This window comes from Camelina sativa, chromosome 18 (assembly GCF_030686135.1).
Source record: "Camelina sativa cultivar CO46 ecotype springtype chromosome 18, ASM3068613v1".
Lineage (NCBI taxonomy): Eukaryota > Viridiplantae > Streptophyta > Magnoliopsida > Brassicales > Brassicaceae > Camelina > Camelina sativa.
In genome coordinates this window covers 12,519,192-12,538,586 of record NC_141897.1, presented here as the reverse complement: position 1 = coordinate 12,538,586, position 19,395 = coordinate 12,519,192, and the positions used below count along the sequence as shown (strand labels likewise).

The window sequence follows — 19,395 nt, the reverse complement described above, 5'->3', positions numbered from 1 at the left end:
ATAATTCATAAGTAAGATTTTTAATTACTCTGGAAATTTTCAAAATAAAGCCTTACAATCTTTTTTTTTCCTATTAACAAACACAAAGACATGTAGATGCATGATAAGGTAATGAAAACCTACTATTTGTAACCTATTTGGAACATGAAGAATAGCGAACCATAGATAAAAAAAAAAGACATGGAACGTTCACACTATATATAGTATGTAATGGTATTCAACATTAAATGTTAAATTTGACTAAAATCATGTTTGCAAGAATTTGCACGTGAAATTTGAATTATGTTTATGTGTGATTGTTTAGAGTACTCATGATGTTTACTAGTCTAATCATCAACAATAATAGTGATGCTCTTCCATAATTAATCAACCATTGCTTGTATCTAAAACCAACAAACCCTACATCCTCCTTAGCAAAATATTATAATTTGAGAGGACATCATTATTTGAAAGAGAACACTCGTATGCTAAGTTGTTAACGGACATAATGAAAATATTATATTTCATAAAAAATATTAGAAGAACTATTTTAACACATTGTAATAATGGAACTGATTAATTGATTTTAAAATTTATAGATATATATTTGAAATTGTGATAAAATTAAGATCGTATTACATTTATGGTAGAAAGTTAAAAAAAAAAGATTGTATTATTATTAATTTAACGAGAATTACAAAATTTTACACAAGAATATTTAAGTGATCGAAAGTAATTCATATACATATATTTTCTTTTTTATGAAGTAATAATCCTGTAAATTTTTTATTTACTATGATAAATACAAATTAATAGTATACTATATATCGAATATATAGAAACGAAAAGAAAATCCAGTGATGAAGTAAAGCAAGGTTTGGGGCTTTGGGCCTTTATATATTTATGAAAATAACAATATGGGCCATAGAAAACACCTACACACAATTTGTGATGTATAATTTGTAAACAACCTTCAAAATATTTGCTATAGTTTCTTCATAGATTGAAAAAAGATTTGCTCCTTCCTTTTTTCACTTTTACAGGAAGAGTGAAGATCATTTCCTTACCTTAAGTTACTTTGAAATCCGTATGAACTGGTAGAATGTTTTCCAATCTGTATAGATTTAATTGATTTTAGTATGAATGTTGTTTAAAAACATGTGCAAAGAAATTTGTTTTTAATTGAGGAATACTTATGAAATGGTTGAAATTCATATTTTTTTTTTGACGATAAATTTAGAGAAAATTAAGTTGCATTGTTAGACTAAATTGTAGTATTGTTTTTCCATCTAATCCAGATATGCTTTCACATAAAAAAAAAATATTGTGATATCTCGGTTTACATATGCAACATGTTTCAAAAGAATTCAACTCAAAAAAAATCTTATTAACCCAAAGATTGGCTAGAATATATAAAATATATGGTGACATAAAATAAATAGAGAAATTACTATGTTGTAATCTCTTATTTCTTATCAAACAAAAGAATTAAGACTGAGCTTTTCTAATTGTGTTCACTTTCCATCTGAATCAAACACTTCTTCCAAATCACTAGATCCAAAAGAGTTGAATATTTTTTCAAAAATCTTCTAAGAAGTCTACTACTATGATCTTTCTAGCATCACGAAATATATATATATATATATATATATATATAGTTTAGAAACTAAACATTCAAAGATGGTGACACGTTTCATAACAAGACTCACCAATACTAATACAAAACGACAAAAAAAGTAAAAAATCTGATAAATATTGTGAAAACATTTATCCCCAAAGAAAAAAAAAAAAGGACCTAAACACTAACAGAAGTAATGAAGAGGAGGAAACACGTGGCGTATATCAAAGCAAAAGAAATCAAATCAATCGTCCTCGCTTAGTACACTCTTGTAGGTCCCACCCCCTTATTCAATTAAAAAAAAAAAAAACTTCTCCTTCATCTTCTTCTTCGCCACATTAACACCTGACTAGAAAAAAGAAAAAAAAAAAAAAAAAAAAACTCAAAACACCATAGAGATGAGATAAGAGCCCCAAAAAGAGAAACAAAAATGGTGGGACTAAGTATTGTTTTGGAGATGACTAACAACAGCAACAACACTGTAAGTGACGGCTGTTTAATTAGTCCTAAAGTCGTCAACAAAGCCAACGTTCTAGTCACCACCACCGCCATAACCTCCTCTGCCTCCTCCGTGACTAATCTCCATCGTCATTATCAAGATTCTGGTTTTCTCCAACATTGTTTTCTCTGTAGAAGAAAACTTCTCCCTGCCAAAGATATCTACATGTACAAGTATGTTACTTTACAGTACTCAAAGATTCTTTTTTTTTTTTTTTTTTCTTTTAATAAGTTTCTTGATTCCTTTGTTAACGTTTTTTTGTTTTTGTTTTTGGGATTTGGTTTAGAGGTGACAGAGCGTTCTGTAGCGTGGAGTGTAGATCGAAGCAGATGGTTATGGACGAAGAAGAAAGCTTTAGAAGGGAGTACTCTTCGTTTATGGATGTTAATACGACAAAGAAGAGTAAATCTGATTATCCGGCTAGTACTGCACCGTCGCGTTACCGTCGAGATCCGAGAAACCAAAGAGGCGGTTTTGCCTACTGAGAAGCGAAGTAGAGAGAGACGAGAAAGAGACATCTCTCAAAATGAACTGATGAAAATTTGTGTGATTTTGACCTTTTTACCCTTTGGCTAATTTTTTGTCGTTTTGTTATCTCACGTGTAAAGCCGTAAGGGTGTTTTGGGTATTATCCTCGGAGTTTTTTTTTTTTTTTTTGGTTCTGCATAATCTCTCTAATTTATCTATGGGAGCACTAAGTAAAAACAATATTTTAATTTAATTTGAGGATTACCTTTTTGCGTACATTAACGATCGAACTAACTTGAAGAGTAGAGTTTATGAAGATTATAAAAATATCTCCAACCATCTAAAGTAAACTTTATTTTAAAGAATTAGAAATTGTAAAGAGGATGAGAAACGAAATGGATTAAGGTAATCTTGATTAGTGATAGACTATGTTGATCTAATCCACAACGCGACAAACGAAAATGGACACGTAATAAATACTATATGTTTCTTTTTATTTGATTATTACACTATAAAATAAATAAAGATATTCTCTTGGTTTCATGCGAATTAAGCTTCAATATGTGTGGAGAATCTTTAAGCTTTTCACCGACATAAGTTTCTATTCTATATATAATAATAATAGACGTATAAGAATTTTTTTTTAGGATTTCAACGAAATTATTCTGTTCTATTCGTTCTTTACAATAGTAAAAAAAAAACATATTGTAGTAATAATTGACTATATAGAACAATTTTTGAAGATCACTTACTTACTTTGTTTTATTCATAAAGGAAGAAAAGCATTATCTCGTATGTCGTATATATAGCATGTCCAAAAAAAATACAGTACTACGACGTACACAACATTAACATGTTATATATTCAGTCAACAAAGATATCTTCTTCTTCTTGTATGTTTTTATTTCCATAGTGATGAAAAAGTATTATGTTTCTCGTGTCAGAACGTACGATTCTAAATGTTGATTATTTGATTTTATCAGATGGAAAGGAACATATACATCAATGATCACTGGAATGTTCCAAAATGTTCAACTTGAAATTTGAAGGATATATAACAAATCGTTTTAAAGATGACACATTGGATCAAATGGCTTTTACTATAGTGGTTTTGCTATTAGTCAAAAACAGAGAAACGAAAAAAACTCTAGATTTCTGCAATATGTAATAGTCTCAGATTAACAAAAAAAAGTTCATGCAGGAAACATCAATTAATGTTTACTTTTTAAGTATTGACCAACAACGATGGTTCTTTTATCAATTTGGTCAAGAAGAAGACTCACAAGATTCTTATAGTTTTCTTAGGTTATGGAATGAAGAGTGGGGCAAGCTTTGTTTTGGCATTTTACTTTGTCTTCATGTAATAATAATATGTATGTCCCATGAAAATATAATTGATTTAGTGCTCCACATTCATAGGATTCGACTGTAAAAGAACAGTGAGGTCCCTTACTCGGCTGTCTCTTTCTTTCTCACTTTCAAAGTGGGTTCATTGTATTATTGGCTATTGGGTGTGGGTTGTTTCAATAGTTTTGTGATCAATTCCTTAATTCAATGCAAAAAAGAAAAAGAAAGATTAGACAATCTGGTTTTTAGTTGAACACAGCAATAACTCTTTTTAAATTAATGCAATAGGCACTGCTCTCTCACATAACAACACCTGCTCATTCATTAACAATGGCCTCGATTGCATGTCTGACTAATTAAATTATACAGCCTGTAAAAAAAAAGCTGATGAACTCATAGATACGTCAGAGGAGTATATAATTTAATTCCAAATATCTTTAGTATTTAAAAAAAATGTTTAGCTTAGGAAATTGTGAATTTGATTACCAACCTACTTGGTTTAGTTTTTAGGGTTAATCCCAACTATGCTTTATACAAACATAAAAGTGGATAAGGCTTCTGATATTTTTAGTGGAAGTGGATTTAATAAATACATAATACATTAATAAATGAAGGTCAGACCACATTTTCCCTTTTTAACCATCATTCTTAATGCAATAATCCACCTTTTTACCATCGGCACACTACACAACTTAATTACTCAAAAGGTTAGAGGATGTAGCATAGAGTAGAGTCCACAACAACAACAAATATAAATTGTTATGTTAGGTACAAGGAGATAGTGTAACATCCGCGAACCGGAATTCTGGTTTGGGATGAGCATCGATCGATGCTGGAGGAGCATCAGTCGATGTTGACTTAATTTCTTGCGTTTTAACTTAAGTTAAAACGCTGCGTTTTGGAGAATTAGGGAAAAGAAAACCCTTAAGTCGTTCCTTTTGTCTCATTATGCGACTTTAGCCGTTTTTGAGAGGAAAGAGAAGAGAGAAGAGAGTTTTTGGTGTTCTTGGTGATTTATTGGAGTTGGAAGCTATTTCTGTAGAGATCTGTAGCTGGGATCATTGTAGGAGCTTCCTAGGAGCGTTTTCTTCCTGTGTTTGGGTCAGATTTCTTCTGTGGCAAAGGTAAGTGCATGACCATGGCTTATCTAAGCTGGAGATTACTATGATCTGCTTGTTTCTATGTTGTTAGGCCTGTTAGTATGTCGTGTGAGGTGTTGAGAAGCCTTCTTGTGGCTTGGGATCGATTCTTGTGGTTGCAGGAATGGAGATCCGGCGAGAAGCTTTGGGGAAGATGATGCTCGACATGAGCATCGATCGATGCTTTATGGGCGTCGGTCGATGCTAGTGCAAGGACGACGCGGTTGACCTAGGAGCATCGGTCGATGCCATGTGGAGGCGTCGGTCGATACGAATAGGATTTCCGCGTGAAGTCGAGCATGTGTCGATCGATGCTTACCCTGTGTCGGTCGATGCTGTTTCCTGAGGGTGTCGATCGATGCATACCCTGTGTCGGTCGATGTTGGTCCCTGATGGTGTCGGTCGATGCCAATCCTGGTTTGTTTGTTGATTGTTGTTTGATGGTTAGAGAATCTCTATTGCTTGTGTGTATAGCCCAGTAGATGGGAGGATTGCCTTACTGAGTGTTTATAAAATACTCATGCATTGCAATGTGTGTTTGTGATGCAGGTAAAGGCAAAGTGTGATCGTGGAATCAAGGCAATGAAGAGGAGGATGTTCTAGGGACTCGATTGGTTGTGGTCTGCTTATGCTAGGTTGCTAGAGTTGGGTCTGTAGAACGTTGCTAGGTTGCTGCTATGTCTTTTGTTCTTTGATTAAGGATTATTGAATTATCTTGAAATATTGGTTATTATTTATTGGTTATTTATTGGTATTGGTTATTCCGCTGTTGGTTGTGATTGTGGTTAGATGACTAGTGGGTATGGGACCACTAGTCGTAGTTTATTATTATTTACTATTACTATTATTATTATTATTTATTATTTATTAAAAAAAAAAGGGTCAGGTCGTTTCAGTTTGGTATCAGAGCCCTTACGGTTCTAGGCTTGGGTTCACTAGGTTTCTGTTGTGTTGTCTGGGATTGCATGTCTTGATTGATTATGTGAGTTAGTCAATTGTGTGTGGCATGGAGTCCTAGAACATCTTCTTAGAGCCTACATTGTGATTCCACGATGAGTTTTTGTTTTTGTGTTCTGTTTATTGTGTGCTTAGCCTTCTGCTCATGGTAGTGCAGATGGTTAAAGAGGATGTTGTTGCTGGTCGTGGTCGTGGACGCGGACGTGGTCGTGGATGCGGACGTGGTCGTGGTAGGGGCAGAGTCCCAGTGGTTAGTGAGACTGCGGACCAGAGTGTGACAGCAGAGGGTGTTGGCGAGTCGCAAGGTGTCCAGGGGGATTCCATGAGTGTGGCCGGAGGGGGCGGTGTTGATGCTCCAGTAGCCGGTGATGTTAGGACCCCGGGTGTGGATGTCCCAGTGGGTGGAGTCCCGGATGTCGACCTTGCGGGTTTGCTGGCACAGTTGTTGGAGCGGTTGCCACCTATGGCACCGGCTCAGGCTCAGGTAGTGCCATCAGTGGTGGCGGAGGAGCGGCAGCCAGTGTCTGCGGATGTGGGGGTCCATTCTTGTTATATCAGCATGCTGACAGAGATGGGCCGTATTGGTACCGAGCGGTTTTCAGGAGGTACAGATCCTACCGCTGCGGATACGTGGAGGAGGAGTATGGAACGTAACTTCCATACTCTGAGGTGTCTTGAGGGGTTTTGGGTGGACATTGGGGTTCACTATTTGACTGGTGATGCTCATTTGTGGTGGAGTTCTGTGGCAGCCAGGACAGTGCAGAGAGAGATGTCTTGGGCTGACTTCGTCTTGGAGTTCAACCGCAAGTATTTCCCTAGGGAGGCACTGGATAGGTTGGAGGTGCAGTTCCTTCAGCTAGCTCAGGGGACTCGGTCAGTGCGGGAGCTTGACTTGGAGTTCAGTCGACTTCTCGGGTATGGGGGTCGGGATATGGAGTCTGAGGAGGCTCAGATCAGGAGGTTTTTTAGGGCCCTATGTGATGACTTAAGGGTTCTTTGTAGGGGGCGGAGTTATGCTTCGCGTGTAAAGCTGGTTGAGACTGCAGCAAGGATTGAGGAGGATATTCGGGCACAGTCTGTGGCGAATAGCCCAACAGTCTAGCCTAGTAGGGCTCAACATCAGGGAGGTTCTAGCAAAGGCGGTAAGCCTGCGCAGGGAACCAAGAGGAGGTGGGAGGCTAGGCAGACGTCGAGTGGTGCGGGTTGCTTCAAGTGTGGGAGCAAGGATCGAAAGTTTGTTAGCTGTCCCAAGAGGAGTGCCCCGTCGACAGCAGATCGTGTATGCTACTATTGCAGGGAGCCAGGACACATCAAGCCCTATTGTCCCAAGTTGCAGCCGGTATCAGTGGCGACGTTGCAGCAGGTGCAGCCGAGAGGGCAGGAGGTGGCACGGATTGAGCAGGCGCCACGGGTTTACACAACTGTAGAGACTGGTGGGACCAGTGTCGGGGAGATCACATGTATAATCTCTGATACTTTGTCTTTGTGAATTCTTAGTAAGTTTAGATTTTATGTTGTCCTGTGACAAAGTGTTAGGTTCTCAACACATGAGGTTTGTGTAGGGACCTTGTTGGTGGGCGGGTTTAAGTCCCACGTTATGTTTGATTCTGGAGCTACTCATAGATTCATTACCCCGGAGTGTGCAGAGAGTGCGGGTATCGACCTTGCGGGTTTGCTGGCACAGTTGTTGGAGCGGTTGCCACATGTGGCACCGACTCAGGCTCAGGTAGTGCCACCAGTGGTGGCGGAGGAGTGGCAGCCAGTGGCAGCGGATGTGGGGTCAATTCTCGTTATATCAGCATGCTGACAGAGATGGGCCGTATTGGTACCGAGAGGTTTTCGGGAGGTACAGATCCTACCGCTGCGGATGCGTGGAGGAGGAGTGTGGAACGTAACTTCCATACTCTGAGGTGTCTTGAGGGGTTTTGGGTGGACATTGGGGTTCACTATTTGACTGGTGATGCTCAGTTATGGTGGAGTTCTGTGGCAGCCAGGAGAGTGTAGAGGGAGATGTCTTGGGCTGACTTCGTCTTGGAAGTTTAACCGCAAGTATTTCCCTAGGGAGGCACTGGATAGGTTGGAGGTGCAGTTACTTCAACTAGCTCAGGGGACTCGGTCAGTGCGGGAGCTTGACTTGGAGTTCAGTCGACTTGTGGGGTATGGGGGTCGGGATATGGAGTCTGAGGAGGCTCAGATCAGGAGGTTTTTGAGGGCCCTACGTGATGACTTGAGGGTTCTTTCTAGGGGCGGAGTTATGCTTCGCGTGCAGAGCTGGTTGAGACTGCAGCACGGATTGAGGAGGATATCCGGGCACAGTCAGTGGCGGATAGCCCAGCAGTCCAGCCTAGCAGGGCTCAGCATCAGGGAAGTTCTAGCTAGGGCGGTAAGCCTGCGTAGGGAACCAAGAGGAGGTGGGAGACTAGGCAGATGTCGAGTGGTGCGGGTTGCTTCAAGTGTGGGAGCAAGGATCACAAGTTTGCTAGCTATCCCATGAGGAGTGCCCCGTCGACAGCAGATCGTGTATGCTACTACTGCAGGGAGCTAGGGCACATCAAGTCCTATTGTAGAGAATGGTGGCACGAATTGAGCAGGCACCACGGGTTTACACGACGGTAGAGACTGGTGGGACCAGTGCTGGGGCGATCACATGTATAATCTCTGATACTTTGTCTTTGTGAATTCCTAGTAAGTTCAGATTTTATGTTGTCATGTGATAAAGTGTTAGGTTCTCAACACATGAGGTTTGTGTTGGGACCTTGTTGGTGGGCGGGTTTAAGTCCCACGTTATGTTTGATTTTAGAGCTACTCATAGCTTCATTACCCCGGAGTGTGCAGAGAGTGCGGGTATCGTGGGAGATCTCAGAGAGCGTACAGAAGTTGTCAGAGTTGCGGGAGGCAAGTTTCTGAGAGTTATTGGTCGAGCGAGGCGTATTGATATTCAGATCGCGGGAGAGTCTTGGCCTGTGGATTTGCTTATCAGCCCAGTGGAGTTGTATGACGTTATCTTGGGGATGGACTGGTTGCATCGGCATATGGTTCATCTGGATTGTCATCGAGGTAGAGTGGAGTTTGAGCGTTCAGGAGGGAAGTTGGTTTTTCAGGGGATTAGACCGACTTCGGGGAGTCTCGTGATCTCGGCCATTCAGGTTGGGAAGATGATTGAGAAGGACCGTGAGGCTTATTTGGTTACTATATCTATGCCAAAGTCAGTGGGGAAGTCTACGGTTAGCGGTATTCAGGTTGTAGAGGAGTTTGAGGACGTGTTCCAGTCGTTGCAGGGATTACCACCTTCTCGGTCTGATCCTCTTACGATTGAACTGGAACCAGGGACGACACCGTTATCCAAGGCTCCTTACAGGATGGCTCCAGCAGAGATGGCAGAGCTGAAGAAGCAGTTAGAGGATTTGTTGAGCAAGGGATTCATCCGTCCTAGTGTATCACCGTGGGGAGCGCCGGTGTTATTCGTTAAGAATATGGATGGGAGTTTCCGCTTGTGTATTGATTACAGAGATCTCAACAGGGTCACTGTGAAAAACTTTATTTTAAAGAATTAGAAATTGTAAAGAGGATGAGAAACGAAATGGATTAAGGTAATCTTGATTAGTGATAGACTATGTTGATCTAATCCACAACGCGACAAACGAAAATGGACACGTAATAAATACTATATGTTTCTTTTTATTTGATTATTACACTATAAAATAAATAAAGATATTCTCTTGGTTTCATGCGAATTAAGCTTCAATATGTGTGGAGAATCTTTAAGCTTTTCACCGACATAAGTTTCTATTCTATATATAATAATAATAGACGTATAAGAATTTTTTTTTAGGATTTCAACGAAATTATTCTGTTCTATTCGTTCTTTACAATAGTAAAAAAAAAACATATTGTAGTAATAATTGACTATATAGAACAATTTTTGAAGATCACTTACTTACTTTGTTTTATTCATAAAGGAAGAAAAGCATTATCTCGTATGTCGTATATATAGCATGTCCAAAAAAAATACAGTACTACGACGTACACAACATTAACATGTTATATATTCAGTCAACAAAGATATCTTCTTCTTCTTGTATGTTTTTATTTCCATAGTGATGAAAAAGTATTATGTTTCTCGTGTCAGAACGTACGATTCTAAATGTTGATTATTTGATTTTATCAGATGGAAAGGAACATATACATCAATGATCACTGGAATGTTCCAAAATGTTCAACTTGAAATTTGAAGGATATATAACAAATCGTTTTAAAGATGACACATTGGATCAAATGGCTTTTACTATAGTGGTTTTGCTATTAGTCAAAAACAGAGAAACGAAAAAAACTCTAGATTTCTGCAATATGTAATAGTCTCAGATTAACAAAAAAAAGTTCATGCAGGAAACATCAATTAATGTTTACTTTTTAAGTATTGACCAACAACGATGGTTCTTTTATCAATTTGGTCAAGAAGAAGACTCACAAGATTCTTATAGTTTTCTTAGGTTATGGAATGAAGAGTGGGGCAAGCTTTGTTTTGGCATTTTACTTTGTCTTCATGTAATAATAATATGTATGTCCCATGAAAATATAATTGATTTAGTGCTCCACATTCATAGGATTCGACTGTAAAAGAACAGTGAGGTCCCTTACTCGGCTGTCTCTTTCTTTCTCACTTTCAAAGTGGGTTCATTGTATTATTGGCTATTGGGTGTGGGTTGTTTCAATAGTTTTGTGATCAATTCCTTAATTCAATGCAAAAAAGAAAAAGAAAGATTAGACAATCTGGTTTTTAGTTGAACACAGCAATAACTCTTTTTAAATTAATGCAATAGGCACTGCTCTCTCACATAACAACACCTGCTCATTCATTAACAATGGCCTCGATTGCATGTCTGACTAATTAAATTATACAGCCTGTAAAAAAAAAGCTGATGAACTCATAGATACGTCAGAGGAGTATATAATTTAATTCCAAATATCTTTAGTATTTAAAAAAAATGTTTAGCTTAGGAAATTGTGAATTTGATTACCAACCTACTTGGTTTAGTTTTTAGGGTTAATCCCAACTATGCTTTATACAAACATAAAAGTGGATAAGGCTTCTGATATTTTTAGTGGAAGTGGATTTAATAAATACATAATACATTAATAAATGAAGGTCAGACCACATTTTCCCTTTTTAACCATCATTCTTAATGCAATAATCCACCTTTTTACCATCGGCACACTACACAACTTAATTACTCAAAAGGTTAGAGGATGTAGCATAGAGTAGAGTCCACAACAACAACAAATATAAATTGTTATGTTAGGTACAAGGAGATAGTGTAACATCCGCGAACCGGAATTCTGGTTTGGGATGAGCATCGATCGATGCTGGAGGAGCATCAGTCGATGTTGACTTAATTTCTTGCGTTTTAACTTAAGTTAAAACGCTGCGTTTTGGAGAATTAGGGAAAAGAAAACCCTTAAGTCGTTCCTTTTGTCTCATTATGCGACTTTAGCCGTTTTTGAGAGGAAAGAGAAGAGAGAAGAGAGTTTTTGGTGTTCTTGGTGATTTATTGGAGTTGGAAGCTATTTCTGTAGAGATCTGTAGCTGGGATCATTGTAGGAGCTTCCTAGGAGCGTTTTCTTCCTGTGTTTGGGTCAGATTTCTTCTGTGGCAAAGGTAAGTGCATGACCATGGCTTATCTAAGCTGGAGATTACTATGATCTGCTTGTTTCTATGTTGTTAGGCCTGTTAGTATGTCGTGTGAGGTGTTGAGAAGCCTTCTTGTGGCTTGGGATCGATTCTTGTGGTTGCAGGAATGGAGATCCGGCGAGAAGCTTTGGGGAAGATGATGCTCGACATGAGCATCGATCGATGCTTTATGGGCGTCGGTCGATGCTAGTGCAAGGACGACGCGGTTGACCTAGGAGCATCGGTCGATGCCATGTGGAGGCGTCGGTCGATACGAATAGGATTTCCGCGTGAAGTCGAGCATGTGTCGATCGATGCTTACCCTGTGTCGGTCGATGCTGTTTCCTGAGGGTGTCGATCGATGCATACCCTGTGTCGGTCGATGTTGGTCCCTGATGGTGTCGGTCGATGCCAATCCTGGTTTGTTTGTTGATTGTTGTTTGATGGTTAGAGAATCTCTATTGCTTGTGTGTATAGCCCAGTAGATGGGAGGATTGCCTTACTGAGTGTTTATAAAATACTCATGCATTGCAATGTGTGTTTGTGATGCAGGTAAAGGCAAAGTGTGATCGTGGAATCAAGGCAATGAAGAGGAGGATGTTCTAGGGACTCGATTGGTTGTGGTCTGCTTATGCTAGGTTGCTAGAGTTGGGTCTGTAGAACGTTGCTAGGTTGCTGCTATGTCTTTTGTTCTTTGATTAAGGATTATTGAATTATCTTGAAATATTGGTTATTATTTATTGGTTATTTATTGGTATTGGTTATTCCGCTGTTGGTTGTGATTGTGGTTAGATGACTAGTGGGTATGGGACCACTAGTCGTAGTTTATTATTATTTACTATTACTATTATTATTATTTATTATTTATTAAAAAAAAAAGGGTCAGGTCGTTTCAGTTTGGTATCAGAGCCCTTACGGTTCTAGGCTTGGGTTCACTAGGTTTCTGTTGTGTTGTCTGGGATTGCATGTCTTGATTGATTATGTGAGTTAGTCAATTGTGTGTGGCATGGAGTCCTAGAACATCTTCTTCGAGCCTACATTGTGATTCCACGATGAGTTTTTGTTTTTGTGTTCTGTTTATTGTGTGCTTAGCCTTCTGCTCATGGTAGTGCAGATGGTTAAAGAGGATGTTGTTGCTGGTCGTGGTCGTGGACGCGGACGTGGTCGTGGATGCGGACGTGGTCGTGGTAGGGGCAGAGTCCCAGTGGTTAGTGAGACTGCGGACCAGAGTGTGACAGCAGAGGGTGTTGGCGAGTCGCAAGGTGTCCAGGGGGATTCCATGAGTGTGGCCGGAGGGGGCGGTGTTGATGCTCCAGTAGCCGGTGATGTTAGGACCCCGGGTGTGGATGTCCCAGTGGGTGGAGTCCCGGATGTCGACCTTGCGGGTTTGCTGGCACAGTTGTTGGAGCGGTTGCCACCTATGGCACCGGCTCAGGCTCAGGTAGTGCCATCAGTGGTGGCGGAGGAGCGGCAGCCAGTGTCTGCGGATGTGGGGGTCCATTCTTGTTATATCAGCATGCTGACAGAGATGGGCCGTATTGGTACCGAGCGGTTTTCAGGAGGTACAGATCCTACCGCTGCGGATACGTGGAGGAGGAGTATGGAACGTAACTTCCATACTCTGAGGTGTCTTGAGGGGTTTTGGGTGGACATTGGGGTTCACTATTTGACTGGTGATGCTCATTTGTGGTGGAGTTCTGTGGCAGCCAGGACAGTGCAGAGAGAGATGTCTTGGGCTGACTTCGTCTTGGAGTTCAACCGCAAGTATTTCCCTAGGGAGGCACTGGATAGGTTGGAGGTGCAGTTCCTTCAGCTAGCTCAGGGGACTCGGTCAGTGCGGGAGCTTGACTTGGAGTTCAGTCGACTTCTCGGGTATGGGGGTCGGGATATGGAGTCTGAGGAGGCTCAGATCAGGAGGTTTTTTAGGGCCCTATGTGATGACTTAAGGGTTCTTTGTAGGGGGCGGAGTTATGCTTCGCGTGTAAAGCTGGTTGAGACTGCAGCAAGGATTGAGGAGGATATTCGGGCACAGTCTGTGGCGAATAGCCCAACAGTCTAGCCTAGTAGGGCTCAACATCAGGGAGGTTCTAGCAAAGGCGGTAAGCCTGCGCAGGGAACCAAGAGGAGGTGGGAGGCTAGGCAGACGTCGAGTGGTGCGGGTTGCTTCAAGTGTGGGAGCAAGGATCGAAAGTTTGTTAGCTGTCCCAAGAGGAGTGCCCCGTCGACAGCAGATCGTGTATGCTACTATTGCAGGGAGCCAGGACACATCAAGCCCTATTGTCCCAAGTTGCAGCCGGTATCAGTGGCGACGTTGCAGCAGGTGCAGCCGAGAGGGCAGGAGGTGGCACGGATTGAGCAGGCGCCACGGGTTTACACAACTGTAGAGACTGGTGGGACCAGTGTCGGGGAGATCACATGTATAATCTCTGATACTTTGTCTTTGTGAATTCTTAGTAAGTTTAGATTTTATGTTGTCCTGTGACAAAGTGTTAGGTTCTCAACACATGAGGTTTGTGTAGGGACCTTGTTGGTGGGCGGGTTTAAGTCCCACGTTATGTTTGATTCTGGAGCTACTCATAGATTCATTACCCCGGAGTGTGCAGAGAGTGCGGGTATCGACCTTGCGGGTTTGCTGGCACAGTTGTTGGAGCGGTTGCCACATGTGGCACCGACTCAGGCTCAGGTAGTGCCACCAGTGGTGGCGGAGGAGTGGCAGCCAGTGGCAGCGGATGTGGGGTCAATTCTCGTTATATCAGCATGCTGACAGAGATGGGCCGTATTGGTACCGAGAGGTTTTCGGGAGGTACAGATCCTACCGCTGCGGATGCGTGGAGGAGGAGTGTGGAACGTAACTTCCATACTCTGAGGTGTCTTGAGGGGTTTTGGGTGGACATTGGGGTTCACTATTTGACTGGTGATGCTCAGTTATGGTGGAGTTCTGTGGCAGCCAGGAGAGTGTAGAGGGAGATGTCTTGGGCTGACTTCGTCTTGGAAGTTTAACCGCAAGTATTTCCCTAGGGAGGCACTGGATAGGTTGGAGGTGCAGTTACTTCAACTAGCTCAGGGGACTCGGTCAGTGCGGGAGCTTGACTTGGAGTTCAGTCGACTTGTGGGGTATGGGGGTCGGGATATGGAGTCTGAGGAGGCTCAGATCAGGAGGTTTTTGAGGGCCCTACGTGATGACTTGAGGGTTCTTTCTAGGGGCGGAGTTATGCTTCGCGTGCAGAGCTGGTTGAGACTGCAGCACGGATTGAGGAGGATATCCGGGCACAGTCAGTGGCGGATAGCCCAGCAGTCCAGCCTAGCAGGGCTCAGCATCAGGGAAGTTCTAGCTAGGGCGGTAAGCCTGCGTAGGGAACCAAGAGGAGGTGGGAGACTAGGCAGATGTCGAGTGGTGCGGGTTGCTTCAAGTGTGGGAGCAAGGATCACAAGTTTGCTAGCTATCCCATGAGGAGTGCCCCGTCGACAGCAGATCGTGTATGCTACTACTGCAGGGAGCTAGGGCACATCAAGTCCTATTGTAGAGAATGGTGGCACGAATTGAGCAGGCACCACGGGTTTACACGACGGTAGAGACTGGTGGGACCAGTGCTGGGGCGATCACATGTATAATCTCTGATACTTTGTCTTTGTGAATTCCTAGTAAGTTCAGATTTTATGTTGTCATGTGATAAAGTGTTAGGTTCTCAACACATGAGGTTTGTGTTGGGACCTTGTTGGTGGGCGGGTTTAAGTCCCACGTTATGTTTGATTTTAGAGCTACTCATAGCTTCATTACCCCGGAGTGTGCAGAGAGTGCGGGTATCGTGGGAGATCTCAGAGAGCGTACAGAAGTTGTCAGAGTTGCGGGAGGCAAGTTTCTGAGAGTTATTGGTCGAGCGAGGCGTATTGATATTCAGATCGCGGGAGAGTCTTGGCCTGTGGATTTGCTTATCAGCCCAGTGGAGTTGTATGACGTTATCTTGGGGATGGACTGGTTGCATCGGCATATGGTTCATCTGGATTGTCATCGAGGTAGAGTGGAGTTTGAGCGTTCAGGAGGGAAGTTGGTTTTTCAGGGGATTAGACCGACTTCGGGGAGTCTCGTGATCTCGGCCATTCAGGTTGGGAAGATGATTGAGAAGGACCGTGAGGCTTATTTGGTTACTATATCTATGCCAAAGTCAGTGGGGAAGTCTACGGTTAGCGGTATTCAGGTTGTAGAGGAGTTTGAGGACGTGTTCCAGTCGTTGCAGGGATTACCACCTTCTCGGTCTGATCCTCTTACGATTGAACTGGAACCAGGGACGACACCGTTATCCAAGGCTCCTTACAGGATGGCTCCAGCAGAGATGGCAGAGCTGAAGAAGCAGTTAGAGGATTTGTTGAGCAAGGGATTCATCCGTCCTAGTGTATCACCGTGGGGAGCGCCGGTGTTATTCGTTAAGAATATGGATGGGAGTTTCCGCTTGTGTATTGATTACAGAGATCTCAACCGGGTCACTGTGAAAAACATGTACCCTCTTCTGAGGATCGATGAGTTGTTGGATCAGTTGAGAGGTGCTACTTGGTTCTCCAAGATAGATATGGCGTCGGGTTATCATCAGATCCCGATAGATGAGGCGAATGTGAGGAAGACCGCTTTCAGGACAAGGTACGGGCATTATAAGTTTGTGGTGATGCCGTTTGGGTTGACTAACGCACCAACTGCGTTTATGAGATTGATGAACAGTGTGTTCCAGGAGTCTTTGGACGTGTCTGTCATCATTTTTATCGACGACATCCTGGTTTATGCTAAGAGTCCTGAAGAGCATGCAGTGCATTTGAGGGCAGTTCTGGAGAAGCTGCGGGAGCAGAAGTTGTTTACTAAGTTGAGCAAGTGTAGTTTCTAGCAACGTGAGATGGGTTTTCTGGGTCATATTGTGTCTATAGATGGAGTTTCTGTAGATCCGGAGAAGATTCAGGCTATCAGGGATTGTCCTAGGCCGCAGAATGTCACGGAGATCAGGAGTTTTCTCGGGTTGGCAGGGTATTACAGGAGATTTGTGCAGGGGTTTGCGGGCAGAGCACGTCCTATGACTAAGTTGACGGGGAAGGATGTTCCTTTTGTCTGGTCACAGGAGTGTGAGGAGGGCTTTGCAAGCCTGAAGGAGATGTTGACTACTGCTCGGGTGTTGGCTTTGCCTGGGCAGGGAGAACCCCATGTGGTTTATACAGATGCATCCAGAGTTGGTCTGGGGTGTGTGTTGATGCAGCATGGGAAGGTGATTGCCTATGCTTCGCGGCAGTTACGGAAGCATGAGGACAACTATCCTACTCATAACTTGGAGATGGGTGATGTAGTTTTTGCCCTGAAGATTTGGAGATCTTATCTTCATGGTGCAAAAGTACAGGTGTTTACAGATCATAAGAGCCTGAAGTATATATTCACTCAGCCTGAACTGAACTTGAGGCAGAGGCGGTGGATGGAGCTGGTGGCGGATTATGATTTTGAGATAGCCTATCATCCCGGAAGCGGGCGGCTTCGGCTCAGGAGCAGGATATGGATTCTCTGGTAAGAGAGATCAGTGAATTGAGTTTGTGTGCGGTTTCTCAGGAGCCGTTGGGTTTGGTTGCAGCTGATAGAGCAGATTTGTTGAGCAGAGTGCGGTTGGCTCAGGAGTCGGATTTGGGGCTAGTGAATGCCTCAAAGGATGTTGACTTGGAGTATCAGGTTTCAGCTAATGGTACTATTATGGTGCATGGGTGGATCTGTGTGCCCAAGGATGAGGAGTTGAGGCAGGAGATTCTGAGAGAGGCTCATGTTAGCATGTTCTCTATTCATCCAAGAGCGACTAAGATGTACCGAGATCTCAAGAGGTACTATCACTGGGTCGGGATGAAGAAGGATGTGGCTAGTTGGGTTGCGAGGTGCGATGTGTGTCAGCTAGTGAAGGCTGAGCATCATGTACCTGGTGGTTTGCTGAAGAGTCTTCCCATTCCAGAGTGGAAGTGGGATATGATTACTATGGACTTCGTGGTGGGTTTGCCAGTGTCCAGGACGTTTGATGCTACCTGGGTCATTGTGGACCGGTTGACTAAGTCAGCACATTTTCTGGCCATTAAAAAGACCGATGGAGCAGCAGTCTTGGCTAAGAAGTATTGTGTGGCCTTTGTGGCGGGCTGTTTAGGCATTGTTTTGCCTTTGTGGCGGGCTGTTTAGCCATTGTGTGGCCTTCGTGGCGGACTGTTTAGCAACTGTGTGACCTTTGTGGCGGGCTGTTAAGCCAGAGTGCCTGTTGGGGCGGTCCTTCGGGACAGATGGTCTTCGTGATGGTCCTTCGGGACGAGTGGCCTTGGTGGCGGTGCTGTTGAGGACATTTGTTTGGCCTTTGTGGCGATCCTGTTTAGGACATTTGTTTGGCCTTGGTGGCGGTCTTGTTTAGGACATTTGTTTGGCCTTTGTGGCGGTCCTGTTTAGGACAATTGTTTGGCATTCGTGGCGGCCCGTGGGGCAGTGAGATGATCCTTGTGTGGTCATGGGTTATTCTAGTGAGGGGATATATGGTTGGTAGGACATTGTGTTGTCTTACGCGAGCCACGGGAAGGAAACCTGGTTAGGGATAGGACTCATACGTGTTCAGAATTGTTTGCTCGCGACTCTTGGGGAACTTCGGTTCTCCTAGTACCGCCATATTCCAAGATTTTGTGGCTTGGGAGTGTTGTTGGTATATCGACTTCGGATGACGATCCGAAGGCGCGCTGTACGGTGACGACCCGAGAGACGAATATTGGATTTCTCCTTATACATTATGGCATGCGGGTTTAGGCCCATTGAGGAGCCAACATTATGGCATGCAGACTTAGGTCTGATGAAGAGCCAATAAAAATTCAAGGTTTAGGCCTGTGAGTAATGGAAAGTCCAAAAGTTGAGAGCAAATAACGCGTGGAGCGTGAGTCTATCGCCTAGAGGTGATCTTCTGTAGATCGGTCGGAGGAGTACGGGCTGTGGAGACGGTAGCACGGGAGTCTTTGGCTGAGTGTTGGTCGAGATTCAAGGACGAATCTATATTGGTAGGGGAGAATTGTAATATCCGCGAACCGGAATTCCGGTTTGGGATGAGCATCGATCGATGTTGGAGGATGGGATATATTAGGTGGAGGATCTTAGGATGTAGAGTGTTTAAGCTTTGAATTGTATGATTCCATTCTCGGCTAGATTTAGAAATACTTGTTTCTCTCTCATCAATTGGAACTAGATTTTAGACATTTCCGCATCCAAAAGGTGTTCGATGAAATGTCTGACCAACTAGTGCCAGAGACTTACGTTCCTAGCCTAAGAGATTAGTTGTCTAGGATGTTTGTTGACGTGAATGAACTTGTTTTTTCATGCCATGCTTGATCATGTTTCTCTAGGGAGAGCTAGGTTTGGAAGTGGTTGAGTCTGAGTAGCTTCTGTCAAGAGATTGGATTAGCTAAGAAATGATGTTCATTGTTTAGGGATGGTTTGCTTGTGGCATGTTAAACACTTTATAGACTAGGATACTCCACCGACATCAATTACTCCCATCCTTAGGACTTCTTTCTTCCTGGTTTTTATTGCTTTTCTGAGACTGTTTCGTTTCTTGCTTTTTAGTTCATGCTTAGATTAGTTTCTGTTTTTATCCATTTTCACTTCTGGTCATACATTTTCGTTTCTAATTCTGTAGTTCATTTCCGTTTTTGCATTTTCGTCATTCTAGGATTGTTAGACATAAAACCA

At 42.7% G+C, this 19,395-nt stretch overlaps 1 protein-coding gene across 1 annotated transcript; it reads left to right on the top strand.

Moving 5' to 3' along the window:
• Positions 1 to 1,936: 1,936 nt before the first annotated feature.
• On the top strand, positions 1,937 to 2,840 carry LOC104760895 (FCS-Like Zinc finger 15-like). Its single transcript, XM_010483892.3, has 2 exons — positions 1,937 to 2,269; positions 2,383 to 2,840. Exons 1-2 carry the CDS (start codon positions 2,028 to 2,030, stop codon positions 2,579 to 2,581), a joined length of 441 nt encoding a protein of 146 aa, XP_010482194.1. The 5' UTR covers positions 1,937 to 2,027; the 3' UTR covers positions 2,582 to 2,840.
• The last annotated feature ends 16,555 nt before the right edge of the window (positions 2,841 to 19,395 follow it).